At 43.7% G+C, this 14832-nt stretch overlaps 1 protein-coding gene across 1 annotated transcript in view; it reads right to left on the bottom strand.

Moving 5' to 3' along the window:
- Positions 1–13644, bottom strand: part of DAGLB (diacylglycerol lipase beta) — a 166012-nt gene extending 152368 nt beyond the window's left edge. Inside the window, exons 1-2 of the mRNA XM_086940753.1 lie at positions 13234–13644; positions 7622–7773 (exon numbers count right to left, since the gene is read on the bottom strand). Of these exons, the coding sequence (XP_086796879.1) occupies positions 7622–7773; positions 13234–13328 (247 nt within the window). The 5' untranslated portion in view covers positions 13329–13644. The remainder of the gene's footprint in view (positions 1–7621; positions 7774–13233) is intronic.
- Between the last annotated feature and the right edge of the window lie 1188 nt (positions 13645–14832).

The raw sequence follows: 14832 nt of genomic DNA on the forward strand, positions 1-14832 counted from the left end.
TTAACGTAATGAACGGCGAAACCTATTACATTTTTAATGCTTATTTTCTGGTCTACTCTGGTGGTGATTTGGTCTGCCCAACCACATGCTTTGTTGGTGCTGTCTGGAGAGGGATAGGTTATAAAAATTGGGTGTGTGCCACTGAAATTTGTGTTCGAAAGACTGCCCCGTCACTTGTTAAGTGGTTAAGTGGTTCCCAAGACAGGGGACAAATCGCAGCTAAAAGCTACAACAAAAAACAGAAGGAAACACTTAAAAAGAAAGTGTGTACATATTAGAAGCACAACATAAGACAGAAAGAGGCCAGATGAAAGAGAAAAATACAAGGCTCATGAACCAATAATTTGCTCACAGCATTGCTGCAGATAGTTTGAAATGCTGTGAGTTTCGAAGGTTGCCCTTGGTATGGTTTAGTATTGGCCGAAATAACTGTCCCGGGCTTCCTGGTAGTCCTGGAGTGATACCGGAAGCCAACGTGGACATGCGCCCTTTTGACAGCTTTTAGACTTAACAATATTAATACAGTCTTTTATGTATTACCAGATGTTACTGTTGTGTGACTACCACTGTTAATTAATAGTTTATGTTACTTTTCAGCTCAGCTGTACTCAATTCATCAATCTCAGAAAGATGAAATGCAGAGTCATTCCTACTGGGACTTAATCACGAAAACCATAAACTATGCCAGGGTTACCAGATGATTGTTTTTAGTGACTGTTTACGCATGGGTCGGAATTACGAGTTTGAAGGCATTTACGCATCTGATAATTAGCTTTTAAATTGCAGTAGGTTAAACCTGCCAACATTTAATAGGGAAAAACATGTAGTATTTACCATATCATGTGGCGTTGGGTGCGCGAACACCAAAATCTATGTTAATCCCCATGAACTCGTAATAGATATTCTTAATCCACCCATATCCCGTGGTATCCTTATTTATCAGGGACGATAAATAACGCCCTAGCTCGTAATCGGGCCCTATGTTACAAACCTATGTATACAGCGGATACACTAAGTCACTATGCTGCCTTACTGTCTTCAAGGGACTTCCCAGAGGAGCTGCTGCTGTTTTTGCTCCCCATAAATCATTAATATTCTTACTTAGCCATTACTGTATGAAGCCACCTGGCCACCATCAGCCCCTCAGCAGTCAGTGCACTACCGACCAGACTACCACACAGTCTCCTCAAAATAGAGTAGCCACGTGCACCATCACTTGCACTATGGGACTGGCTCCCCCTGGGTCGGTGCAAGGCTAAGTGACATAGGGACGCCTCCAGAGCAGTTTCAACAAGCATTTGCAATGCAATAGGTCTCGCATTAGGAAAGTTTGAGCTATTGGTATTGTAAATTACACATTTTGTATTTATGTTTTGTTTTTGAAAATAGCAAAATTAATAGCTTTGTCATTTACAATGCCAATAGTTATAACTTTCGCAAATGTGACACCTACAGCATTTGTAAGCAGAAAGCCAATGCACACAACAATTCAATGTGATATGAGTCATCACCAACAAATGTTGAGAAAGAAGTACCACGGATGTGTTCTTTTTGAGTCGTTTTTTATTTTTTTGATATATATATTTAGAACATGAAACCAGCCGACACGTGTTTCGTCAAGCAGGGAGTTAACCCGTGACTCTTCAGGGCTGGGGGTGAGACAAAAGGAGGGGAAGTGGGTACTGGCACAAATAGACGACAGAACACATGGGAGAGGTGAAGGAAGAGGGATAGAAGGATTGCCGAGGCAGAGCCAGTGGTCTGTGGAAAGGGGGGGTTGTATGTGTATGGGAACCGAAACAATTTATTTAGACACAAACTACCTCATTTTTATTTCTTACTCCCGACAAATAGCAGCTACCCTGATCACAAAAATACCTATATTTTTCAATCCAAATGCCAAAAAAAGAAAAAATGTTTCCATCTTTTCACAAATCTCGACCTGAAGTAATGCTCAAATTTGCAAACTACTAAAAAATGTTTATATAATGACCACACTATTTTTGTCTTCACCTATTCTTTCCTGGGACCTTCACCTCTTTTACACGCCGCACTTTCATTTCAGATTTCAGGTGTCACCACACATTGAATTGTATTGTTTCTTGATCCGTATAACAGTACCCCTGTTCCTTTTTTGAGTTACTACTGCCAAATCATTAAAGTGCTGACAAATGCTCTGTTCCCCCTCCCCTTTTTTCCTTCATCTTAATAACAAGTGTCTATGCATATTCTGTATCGCCGTTTTCGAAAAAATTATTACAACAGGTTTTTTTGTTCTCACCCACTTAGGGATTTTGGTTACGAAATTCCACTCACAAAATGTCACAATTTATGTTCTTGTATTTTCACTTTCCCCACATTTCGGTTCCCATACACATACACCCCCCCCCCCCTTTCCCACAGACCACTGGCTCTGCCTCGGCAATCCTTCTATCCCTCTTCCTTCACCTCTCCCATGTGTTCTGTCATCTATTTGTGCCAGTACTCACTTCCCCTCCTTTTGTCTCACCCCCAGCCCTGAAGAGTCACGGGTTAACTCCCTGCTTGACGAAACACGTGTTGGCTGGTTTCATGTTCTAAATATATATATCAAAAAAATAAAAAACGACACAAAAGGAACACATCCGTGGAACTTCTTTCTCAACATTTGTTGGTGATGACTCATATCACATTGAATTTTTGTGTGCATTGGCTTTCTGCTTACAAGTAACCACAAGGAAGGATCTCTGACATCCCTGTTCCTCAGAGTTTAGGGTTTTCTCTGACCCACTTGCACCAACTATAAACGCACATAGCTTTTGACCGATCCACTACCTGTTGAGCGCCATAGTATGTCTGAAAATAAACAAACCCATCGCAGAACCTCACCTACAGCATTTGTAATGCAATATGTGTTGTATTTACGTGGCTTACTTGTATTGATATTACAAATCACAATGGCTTTTAATTTTTTTCCTATAATTAATCTATACTAATATAATAAAGAGAGAGCCCAAACCTTTGAGGTGGGTAATCTCAGGAACCACAGCACCAATCACAACACCCACTACAGCGTTGGAAAGTGAAGTTGCAGCAGAAGGACATAGGCTATGCAGACGCCCACCATATACATTTAAAAGGTAAAAGAACCGTGTCAGCAAAGTAGTCCCTTATGGGCGTGTCTGCGTTGTGCTGGGGGCGTGTGCTGGGGGTGTGACAAGCGCTGGGGGCGTGTGGTACGTTCCTTCCTTCATGCGATGTCTCATATCGTGTGCTAATCCCACCCTGCTCCCTTTAAATACCCCTGCACCCCATAATCATAACCCACCCTTACTCTTTAAAATACCCCAACACCCTTAAACACTAACCCATCTTAACCCTATAAATATACCCTGTACCCCAAACCTAGCCCGGGCCCTATAAATACCCCTGTACCTCAAAACCCAAACCTACCCCATAACCCTAAAAATACCCCTGTACCCCAAAACCCAAACCTAGCCCTGAACCCTAAAAATACCACTGTACCCTAAAACCCAAACCTACCCCTGAACCCTAAAATACCCCTGTACCCCAAAACTCAAAGCTACCCCATAACCCTTAAAATACCCCTGTACCCCAAAACCCAAACCTACCCCTGAACCATAAAAATACCCCTGTATCCCAAAACCCAAACCTAGCCCTAAACCCTAAAAATAACCCTGTACCCCAAAACCCAAACCTACCCCTGAACCCTAAAATACCCCTCTACCCCAAAACCCAAACCTACCCCTGAACCCTAAATATACCCCTGTACCCCAAACTTAGCCCTGAACCCTAAAAATAACCCTGTACCCCAAAACCCAAACCTACCCCTGTACCCCAAACCTAGCCTTGAACCCTAAAAATACCCCTGTACCCCAAAACCCAAACCTAGCCCTGAACCCTAAAAATACCACTGTACCCTAAAACCCAAACCTACCCCTGAACCCTAAAATACCCCTGTACCCCAAAGCTCAAACCTACCCCATAACCCTTAAAATACCCCTGTACCCCAAAACCCAAACCTACCCCTGAACCCTAAAATACCCCTGTACCCCAAAGCTCAAACCTACCCCATAACCCTTAAAATACCCCTGTACCCCAAAACCCAAACCTACCCCTGAACCATAAAAATACCCCTGTATCCCAAAACCCAAACCTAGCCCTAAACCCTAAAAATAACCCTGTACCCCAAAACCCAAACCTACCCCTGAACCCTAAAATACCCCTCTACCCCAAAACCCAACCCTACCCCTGAACCCTAAATATACCCCTGTACCCCAAACCCCAAACTTAGCCCTGAACCCTAAAAATAACCCTGTACCCCAAAACCCAAACCTACCCCTGTACCCCAAACCTAGCCTTGAACCCTAAAAATACCCCTGTACCCCAAAACCCAAACCTAGCCCTGAACCCTTAAAATACCCCTGTACCTCAAAACCCAAACCTACCCCATAACCCTAAAAATACCCCTGTACCCCAAAACCCAAACCTAGCCCTGAACCCTAAAAATACCACTGTACCCTAAAACCCAAACCTACCCCTGAACCCTAAAATACCCCTGTACCCCAAAACTCAAAGCTACCCCATAACCCTTAAAATACCCCTGTACCCCAAAACCCAAACCTACCCCTGAACCATAAAAATACCCCTGTATCCCAAAACCCAAACCTAGCCCTAAACCCTAAAAATAACCCTGTACCCCAAAACCCAAACCTACCCCTGAACCCTAAAATACCCCTCTACCCCAAAACCCAAACCTACCCCTGAACCCTAAATATACCCCTGTACCCCAAACTTAGCCCTGAACCCTAAAAATAACCCTGTACCCCAAAACCCAAACCTACCCCTGTACCCCAAACCTAGCCTTGAACCCTAAAAATACCCCTGTACCCCAAAACCCAAACCTAGCCCTGAACCCTAAAAATACCACTGTACCCTAAAACCCAAACCTACCCCTGAACCCTAAAATACCCCTGTACCCCAAAGCTCAAACCTACCCCATAACCCTTAAAATACCCCTGTACCCCAAAACCCAAACCTACCCCTGAACCATAAAAATACCCCTGTATCCCAAAACCCAAACCTAGCCCTAAACCCTAAAAATAACCCTGTACCCCAAAACCCAAACCTACCCCTGAACCCTAAAATACCCCTCTACCCCAAAACCCAACCCTACCCCTGAACCCTAAATATACCCCTGTACCCCAAACCCCAAACTTAGCCCTGAACCCTAAAAATAACCCTGTACCCCAAAACCCAAACCTACCCCTGTACCCCAAACCTAGCCTTGAACCCTAAAAATACCCCTGTACCCCAAAACCCAAACCTAGCCCTGAACCCTTAAAATACCCCTGTACCACAAAACCCAAACCTACCCCTGAACCCTAAAAATACCCATATACCCCAAAACCCAAACCTAGCCCTGAACCCTAAAAATACCCCTGTACCCCAAAACCCATACCCATCCCTAAACCCTAAAACTACCCCTGTACCCCATAACCCAAAACTATATCTGAACCCTTAAAATACCAAAACACCCCAAAAAATATACCTCAGTACCCCAAAACATATACCCCTATACCCATACTTACCTTAACCAAACATTAAAAAAACATGCTTTTACCATTCATACATTTACAACGAATTTCGTTGTAAATGTATGCGTGGTAAAAGCATATAAAATGTAATGCCATGCATTATAATGGCATTACGGAGTCATGATTCTTTCGTAAAGAAAGTATGCGGAGTGATGGTATGCGGAAAGAAAGTTGCGGAATAATGGGTGTTTACCCTCCCCCGGTAAGTACATTGGTGGTACGGCGGCCCACATCTCCAGCAACATACTCATATTTTTTCACCACCCGTTTGAAAAATGCACAGGTCTCTCTCATTGATGGCCAGCACCGACATACATTTTTAGACACACCACCCGCCACAAGTTCTAGAATTGCGAACTTTAGAGCTGGGGAGCTACGTTCGAATATCGGCATCAGCTCGACATCCTGTGATTCCAGGCAAATCGCTTTGTCTCCCCGTGCCTACCACAAATGAAAGTGTTCTTCTGTAATGTAAATTGTGCTCATGCCATGTTGTCGAGTTCGCGCTATATATTATTGCAGGGAAAAATAAAGTAGGGAAACTCGAGCTCACACACTTCTGAACGCGCACTCTTAAGTGCATCAGCAGTGCACTGTGAATCGGAGCGTTTCACAGGCCTGCCACAGATAGGAAATGCTATCAAAACGAAATCCTACAAAACAATATACTACTGGCCGGCAGCAATTCATACCTGGACAACGTCGGGACGGGCTGCTAGTCTGTTTTATAAAATGACAGGAGGAGGGCAAGTGAGGCACGTGAGGCACTATCGCTAGTCAAACTCGAGCTCATAGATACTGAGGTGGTATGGTGACTCAGTCCCTACATTATGATGTTCTATGGCTGTAGGCATAGTTATTTTCTCGAGCAGAATCCTTATAACAGGAGCAGCCGGAGCAAGCAGAGGCTTCAACCTAGAGAGCGCCTTTTTTTTAGCAGGACCGTCGAACAGTGGGCAGAGGAGATGGACTGCAACTCTGACCACAGCTCCAGATCACAGATTGTGGCAAGAAAGTGAGCCAGGAAACATCCAAAATTGAGCAGCGATAGGTAAGGAGTGTTGAGGCCCTTGAGAGCCGTCCGGCCTAATGACAGCTCTCTAATCCATGCAAATCATTCTGAATACTTTCTACTGCAGAATCGAGGTGCTAGTGAGTGGGCATCATTGAGAGTTCTATCATTCGATTGAACACAGCTCCTCTAGACCAATTTGCCACTTAGAGAAACACAAACCAAGCGAGAGAAGGACAAAAAGGACTTTTTCAACCAATGGAGAAATCAGCCCAGAGGAATGACCATGTAAAGGAAGGCCCTCATGCTGCCAACTTAACTAGAGGTGAAGCCCTGCTTCATGATCTCTCTGAAAACATGATGGAAACTATGATCAGGAGGTTTCTTTGAATTAGGATGGTCTTGAGGATCTCACAGTAAACCAGCAACTGTTGAAAGTGGAGTCAGGGGCATGTCTAGGAATAAGCAACAAAACAACACAAACCTTTCAAGGAAAGTGGTATTACAGCTAACACGTGTCTGAGGAAAGAAACTGAGATGGTAGACAACATGTCCAGGGATTCTCATTTGATAGTCCTGGATTTTTCTCAGCTGTCAGAGGGAGAAGATATCAAGTATATAATCAATTAGCTACTTGAGGTAGAAGAAGCGGGTTGTGAAGCAGCGGCTCGATTGGAGTTACGTTAAGTGCTCTGCCTCCTAACTAAAGGAGAGCCCCTTGTGCCCCTGAGTGAAGGCCCATGGGGCTAGAACTGTCCTTTCGGAAGTGGGGAACGTGCATTAAAAAAAGGTTTTTACACTTGAAGCGTTGACGCTAGAAATTTTATCTTTAGAATCAACAAAGTGTTTGCTAACAAACAGTAAAAAAAAAAGTAAATTAAACAAATGTGATCAAGTACATTACCTTCTGCAATGCTCAGCACCTCTACCCAATTTCTCAGTTATAAATTTATCAACATCTGACTTCAAACAATACAAAAATGCAATAAATATGTAGCTGGACATTACATACCTTGCATGCTGACATACACAGTTGCAGATATAACACAAATGATGGCAGCCACAAGACCAATGAGGCCAATGAGGTAACTTTGTAGCAACATTCCCCCAGTGCAGTCAAAATGCCCTTTGTGTATCGAATAGAGAACAACAATTCCAATCCACCTGCAAATACAAGGATGGGTAAAAATACATATGTTAAACATGGGCCATCCAAGTTACCCTTCTGTTATATCAGGATCAAAAAATCTTGATCTTTATAAAAAGGAATTTAATATCTCAAAATTACTCTGTTTACTTTGATTTGGTCAAATCCATTCGCTTTTCAGATATAAAAGGTTGAGGATTTAATGCATGTTTTGTAGAAGGCATTTCAAGTTGCATTAATACAATACCACCGTAAGAAACGTATTTTAAAGTGCGCTCATCTAATTTGGGCAGAACATTAATATTTAACTTCTCACTGACATGTACATATCCATTAATCAACTTACAATATATAATCAAATGAAAAGACAATATGTATTTACAGGAGTGGAAAATGCTGGGCGTTATGTGAATTTGACGATCAAGTGAGCATGCATCAAACAGTTCCAACCTCTAAGGGTTAACAGTATCAAAACATCGTTGGTACAATCTGTACAAAACATAACATTTTGTCGCATAAACTCCTGTCTTTTCCTGTCCATATTAAAAACCATAATTGAAAAATTAAAATAGGTTTATTTACATGCCTATCTTTTTAAAGAATCCTACAACAGTTTCATCATTGTTTTCCTACAATTACTCCCTCAAATAGCTTATGAAAAGGGAGAGAGTTGATGGTAGAAGCAATGTGGATGGCAACAGGTCTTAAAGAAGTAAATCATTCTCTTGGGCAGTGGTCAGTAACCTATTTTCTTTTAACCTAGATCTCTAAATCAGTCAGGCCTGCGCATTGAAGCATGCAACATGGCGACACCTTTGCTGTCTCCAGTGGCAGCTGCTCTAATTTTGGGGTGGCGAGTCAATACCGGGGGGGCCACAGGAGTGAGAGGAAAATAAAACATTTTTAAAACAACTTACCCGCTTCTGCCGCTGCCTCAGTGCTCCTCATTCCAGTGTCGGGCACGCTGCACAGCCTACTAGGGGGCAAGCACAGCGATGCGCTCTTGCTGGTCATACGCTGTGATTGGCCTGAGTGGACTGACTTGATGCTCCCTCAGGCCAAGGAAGCCTGGGGCTTCTCTCCAACCCGGCTGTATAATACAGCGGGCTGGAGAAAAATGAGTGCACATATTTGTTTGGCCAGCCTGAGATGGCCATCCAAACAGACATGCGCACTTACAAGTGTCCAAACATTCCTCCCTGACTGACGCTCAAGAGGATGGCCGTGCCCCTGCCCTATCCTCGGCTGGGGGATCATGAAAAATAAAATGATAATAAAGTGCTTTTCTTATAGTTTTATTGTTTAGTGGGGAGACGTTTCTCCGCGATAACTGAGTAGCCACCACTGGCTGTCTCAGAGGAGAGGTACCGAGTGCAGAACAGCAGACGTAGCTGGCTGGGGGTGGTGTTGAATCCCCTGGTCAAACCAAAGGCTGTGGAGATTTCAGGTGAAGCAGGGTAGAGTAGTGATGCAGTGAAGGAGATAGAAAAGCTGCTGTGGAAACAGTGGCAGGGGACCACAGTGGAGTTTGGTGAGAGCCTGCTGCCAAAAAGGCGAAGCTCACACACACAGAGCTGGCCTTTCAGTATCAATAAAAGTCATAATGAACCCTAAAAACATTAAACAACGTTTGTTTAGCCTGAAGACGTTTTTCAAATTATACCCACGCAAACAAGGGGGAGACAGAGAGGAAAGTACTACTCCTGTAGAGGAGAATGAAGGGGAGGCTTTTATCTTGTCTTCGTTAAAAGCCCTGTGGAGCACCACACAGCAGATATAGGGAAGATAGCTGCATTGGAAAAGACCATGAAGTAATTTTGAGGTTACTGCGTCATAGAACAAGTGCTTAGTTCCCTGAAAGAATAAATAGCGTCAGTTAAACAGTCTATAAAGACCACAACAACCAGAAAACCTGGTAAGTTTAGGAGTCTCTGGTCGCCACAGTTTGTAACCGACCGGTAAAAATGGGGCATCTTGAAAATGAGGCTAAAACCATCAAGATTTGGATCCTGAGGTTTCCAGCCTAAACACAAGATGGACACTAAAGATAGGAGGTGGAACACTTCTTTAATGAGCCATTACAGGTGGCGAACAGGGACTGTTCGTATCGGTGTAGAAAGCAGTTAGATTATCTAATAGAGGCGGGGAAGGACAAAGAGTAGACAGGGGCTGAGTTGTGAATTTGATGGACCCACTTCAACTGGATAGAGTGGATAAGGCACTAGCAAAGAAAATCAGAATTGAGTCAAACAGCTCCGGGGTACATGTGTTTTCCAACTTTAGTTTTGTGATCCTGAGGGGTAAATATGAACCACAGGCTATGAAGAGTAGCTTTCCTATCTTTTTCTGGAATAGTTCCCCTGGTTTCCTGCAAAATCTCAGAGTGTGAGATTGAGAAAAGACCATGGTGTTTGCAAACACAGAGGCGGCTAGGGAGTCTCTTAAAAAAAGAGGCATGAGCACAACCCAAGAGAGGTGGCACTGAGACATAAAGGATAATAAAGGATAATTACGCACTTATATAGGCATCTCGGCGCTTGTACGAATACCGCTGAGGAACCCTTCCTGGCCTTTCCCTGTGAGGAGCCCACTCCTGGGCACCCCCAGGTGAAGTCAGGCATCCTCAGCGTTGTTGGGGCCGTTGTAGAGATTAAGCAAGCTATTGCCCAGAGGTGCAGAGTGGGGCTCATGATCAGAATAGGCACCGAGGCGAGAATTATCAGGTCGGAGGAAATTGAGCCCGAGACCCGCCGAGGTGGGAATTGAACCCTGGTCCCGGCCAGACTCCTGCATCAGGGTCTGCCACTCTAACCATTGAGCCACACTTCTCTACTGTGGCTGCATTCATATCAACCCTGGATGGTGCTCGGACCACCCGATGGTCTCCGAATATAGGCTCTAAGGATTATTTGACAAGACAGTTTCTATAATAGTTGCATACATTGAGATATTTTGAACCATCTTTTTTCTCTTGTTCACAACATGCTGGGGACTTAGAAGCAGGCTTATGTATACAAGTGTGTTTTGAATATTGAGATGCACCGGTCTGTAAATGTTTGCTTCATTGTTGAGATAAATATCTTTTTGACGTGTCACTACTTTTATGACAATAACCAAACTAGAGTTCTGTTTACAATTGACAACTCTCTCTACTGGATTTTGAGGACTAAATAAACAAGCATTTGCAATGCAATAGGTCTCGCATTTGTGACAGTTAGAGTTATTGGTGGTGTGAATTATGAAGTCTTTTACCCATATGTTTTGCTTTGGAGTAGATGTATGTGGTGTGGAGTAGAAATATGTGGGTTGGATTGTAATTGTTAGTTGTGGAATTGTGTGGTGTGGATTGGATAGGATTTGTGTAGTGGAATTATGTGGCATGGTGCGTCCTGGAATTATGTGGAGTGGTATTTATCTAATGGAGTGTAATTAAGTGGAATGGTATTTTGAGGTTTGATGTGGAATTCTGCGGTTTGGATTGGATGTATGCGGTGTGTTGTGCAATTGTGTTGTTGAGTTATGACTTTGTATTTGAATTATGTGGTCCAGAATGGATATGTGAAGGGTAGAATTGTGTAGTGTGGAAGTGTATGCCGTTTAGTGTAATTATGCTGATTGAAATGATGTGGTATAGTGTGGAGTGTATTTGTGTGGAGTGTGTTACCAAGTTTTAAAATGATGAAGTAATTATAAAGAAATTCCCCCCAAAAAATATTTGCTTCCACTAAAAAATGTCAGAAAAGCACAACTAAAATGTGTGAGATATGGGAGACTGAGAAGGGCTCTTCCCATTCTGTGAAGTGGAGGAAGGGGCATAAATTGCATTACACGACTGTGTACATTGAAACTAAAACCTCAATGAAAAGTTAACGAGCACATGAAAGAGGTTTTCCGGGAGGCTAGAGCCTATAATTGTTTTCCTGTAGCTTCGTTAATGCTGGTTGATTGGGAAAGTGGATGTGCTGCTTTATCGCTTGGTCATTTAGCAATTTTCCTCTCAATCATTGAAAGTGCATGAATTTGGCGATCTGTTCTTTCATAGCAAAGGTATTTGAGGTTACATGAGCACCATTTATGTTACACACAGAAAGAATCCTTGAACAAAGAATGCAAACCCTTGACTGCTATTTGTACTTTCCAGAGTTTATCATAAAAATTGTTTTTCAGCGCCCTTTCAACTGCTTTGTATTTTAATATCGCTGCAAAAAAGATAAGCCAACTAAAGGGTGTATTGGAGAAGTGTTGCTTGTAACCCAACATACGCCACAGGTATTTTCTACTAATGTAAATTGTATCATTTAATAGTACAATGTGCCATATACATTCATCAAAGCATTCTAGAAAAGTTTAATTTGCCTAAGCACCACAGTTCTGAAAATATTTGCCAATTTCAAACTGCGTTTTGCATTTGGTAAGTATGAACTGTGAGGCTTGAACTCAACCGCACTGCATTGTTGGACTTGTAGTTTTGGCATCCCTTGGGCGGCCCACCCCTCCTAGCCCAAATGGAAGAAATGCTGCAGTAAAACATTGGGACTGACTGCAAGCTGTCCATGGCATGTGTCTGCAGGGCTTCAGATTCCATTGATCAGAAGCAGCTCTCATCATAGGCAAAGCTGGAGACCCCTATTTGGTGCATAGCGTTCCTGTTAATAGGGCGGCACAGCACATAAAAAGTACCCCAGCCTTAGTGAACTATTATTACTAATACTTCCCCCTAGTGAAACACAATACGAAAAATTGCACTTTAAAATATAGCACCATGGTGAGAAATGTAAGTACTGTAGAAAAACCCATAATATCGTGTGACCAAATATCGTTCCTGTTAATAGGGTGAAACAGTACAATACAAAAGTACTCCAGCCTTAGTGAAAAGCGCTATTACTAATACATCCCCGTAGTGAAACACAATACGAAAAATGGCACTTTCACATATAGCACCATGGTGAGAAATGCAAATACTGTAGAAACACGCCATAATATCGGGTGCAGAGTATAGTTAAACGTAAGAGCACTCAATGTCTGACTCTAGTTGTCATTTAAATAAAACAGGCAAGCTCGGCGTTACCACGATTGACTTTTAAGTGAACCCATCCTGATTTGAGTAATTAATAGACCCTGAAAATGGTATTAAATGCCGGTGGCAGGGAGCCGCGCCCCTAACTTCGCAGCGCTTTCGTACATCCTGTATAATTAAAATGTCACTCTCAGAGACACTTTTTGCAAATCGACAATTTTGGGGTTGTTTTAAGTAAGATATTGCTTAATCTTTTCACTTTTTACTTTATAACAGCGAGGCAGCTACTAAATGCTGGGCATTCATCCTCGGTCTCTTCGGCAGGGAAGAGCAGCCAGAGGCTCGCCAGGGCGAGTAGATCTGACAGCTCTCTGTTTACCTCCTTGCCTTACTACATGCACGCCATGAGAGGGCAAAGTCACCTCCCACCCGTAGTAAAACCATAGGCCGCTCTGCTCACCATATGATCCGGAAGAAGAGTTCGAAGGCTCCGGGGAACACCAGGTCGTCGCTGGCTATAGCCCAGCGCCTGCCGAACGCCACCAGCCCAGGCATGCTTGGAGCGCGGGGAGGGTGTCTGCGCTACACCGGGGATCGACGGCCTGCTCCGCGCTCACAGCCGCCGCGGTGCACACGGGTCGTCCGAAGGAACCGTCTCCAGGGCCGCTCGGTCCCCGCTGTGGACGATGAGCGCATCCCGGCGCTGACTGGCCCGCGCCCCCGGCCGCCTCTTCCTGCAGGGTCTGCCCACAATCACGAGCCGTGGCCTCGGCTACCGGTGTGGAGCAACATCCCCGGCCCGGCGCTTCCTCAATGTACTGAGTGCGACGCCGGGGCAGGCTGTGAGGAGGCGCCCCCAAGCGGCGTAGCCGCTGCAAAGAAAGAAATGGGGAGACTTGGCCGCTTACTATAATAATAATAAATCTTTATTCGGTTTTCAAGGTACATAGAAAAACCATAAAAGAGTTGCAACAATAAAATACAATTGATAAAAGTTATCCATGGAAATAAAATTAATAAGAGAACTCCCAATTACATCATCCAAGGGGACATCATATTGTAAGAGTTATTGCCTTAAAAGGCGAATTTATCATTAAGAGGTATATTAAATCATTTTTACCTTAAATAACCAGGAATACATTCTTAGAGATTTATTCTATGATTAAAAATGCATTTGAGGAAAGTGCTCACGCTCTTGCAAACAAATTCAGAGTCCAGGAATTGCAGCCGTAACATAGCTGGACGACACCTTCTAAAGCCCAATCGTCTCAGTACAGGGACTAACCATAGTTTCCGGTGTGGGGTGTAATATTTGCAGAACAAGATAGTGTCATTGTCGATTGTTCTGCAGTTTCGTCACATGGACATAGCGGCAAACGTTCGTCCCAAGTGTTTTTATGGGGGAAGGCTACTATTCTGTGGAAAATATTTAGCCTAAATCTGGTCAATAGGAATCGCTCAAACTGTGATTGGACATACGTCAGGTATGGTTCCATCTCCAGGGTCGTCATCACTGCCAAGGAGTGGCGAACCGAGGATTTCCGTGACTCTGTACATATACGCAGTTCTTCCACGTGGGACAATGCCTTTATTTTTAGTTCCTTCTTGGGCATTTCTGAAATGAGGTCTGGCGTCAAGTAATATTTGCTAAGTCCTAGATCAGATAGAGGTGTTTTATGTACATCAGCCACTCAATTTTCCCCACGTGGTCCATTGACATACAGTCTGCCACCAGTTGCTTTGTGAAGGTATTTTTTGTGGAGGTCCAGATGCGACGCCACAGTAGGAGTGGTTCGATTTGTGCGAGGTCCTCGATATGGGGGATCCCCAGTTCAGTGTGGCTTTCTAAGGTGGACACTCGTTTAGGGACTGCCAAAAGAAATCTCAAAAAGATGTTTTCTGCCACCTGGAGGGAGTTAGTGTTTTTGTACCCCCAGAGGCCAGCTCCGTAGAGTGCTTTTGAAAGGCATTTCGCTTTATAAATTCGGAGGAGCTCTACAGGTGGCCTTTTACCCAGCTTTTGTGCAAATTTTCTTAGGGCCGCGTTTGCCCTCAGAAG

The sequence above is a fragment of the Lissotriton vulgaris genome, chromosome 10, assembly GCF_964263255.1.
Source record: "Lissotriton vulgaris chromosome 10, aLisVul1.2, whole genome shotgun sequence".
Taxonomy (NCBI): Eukaryota; Metazoa; Chordata; class Amphibia; order Caudata; family Salamandridae; genus Lissotriton; species Lissotriton vulgaris.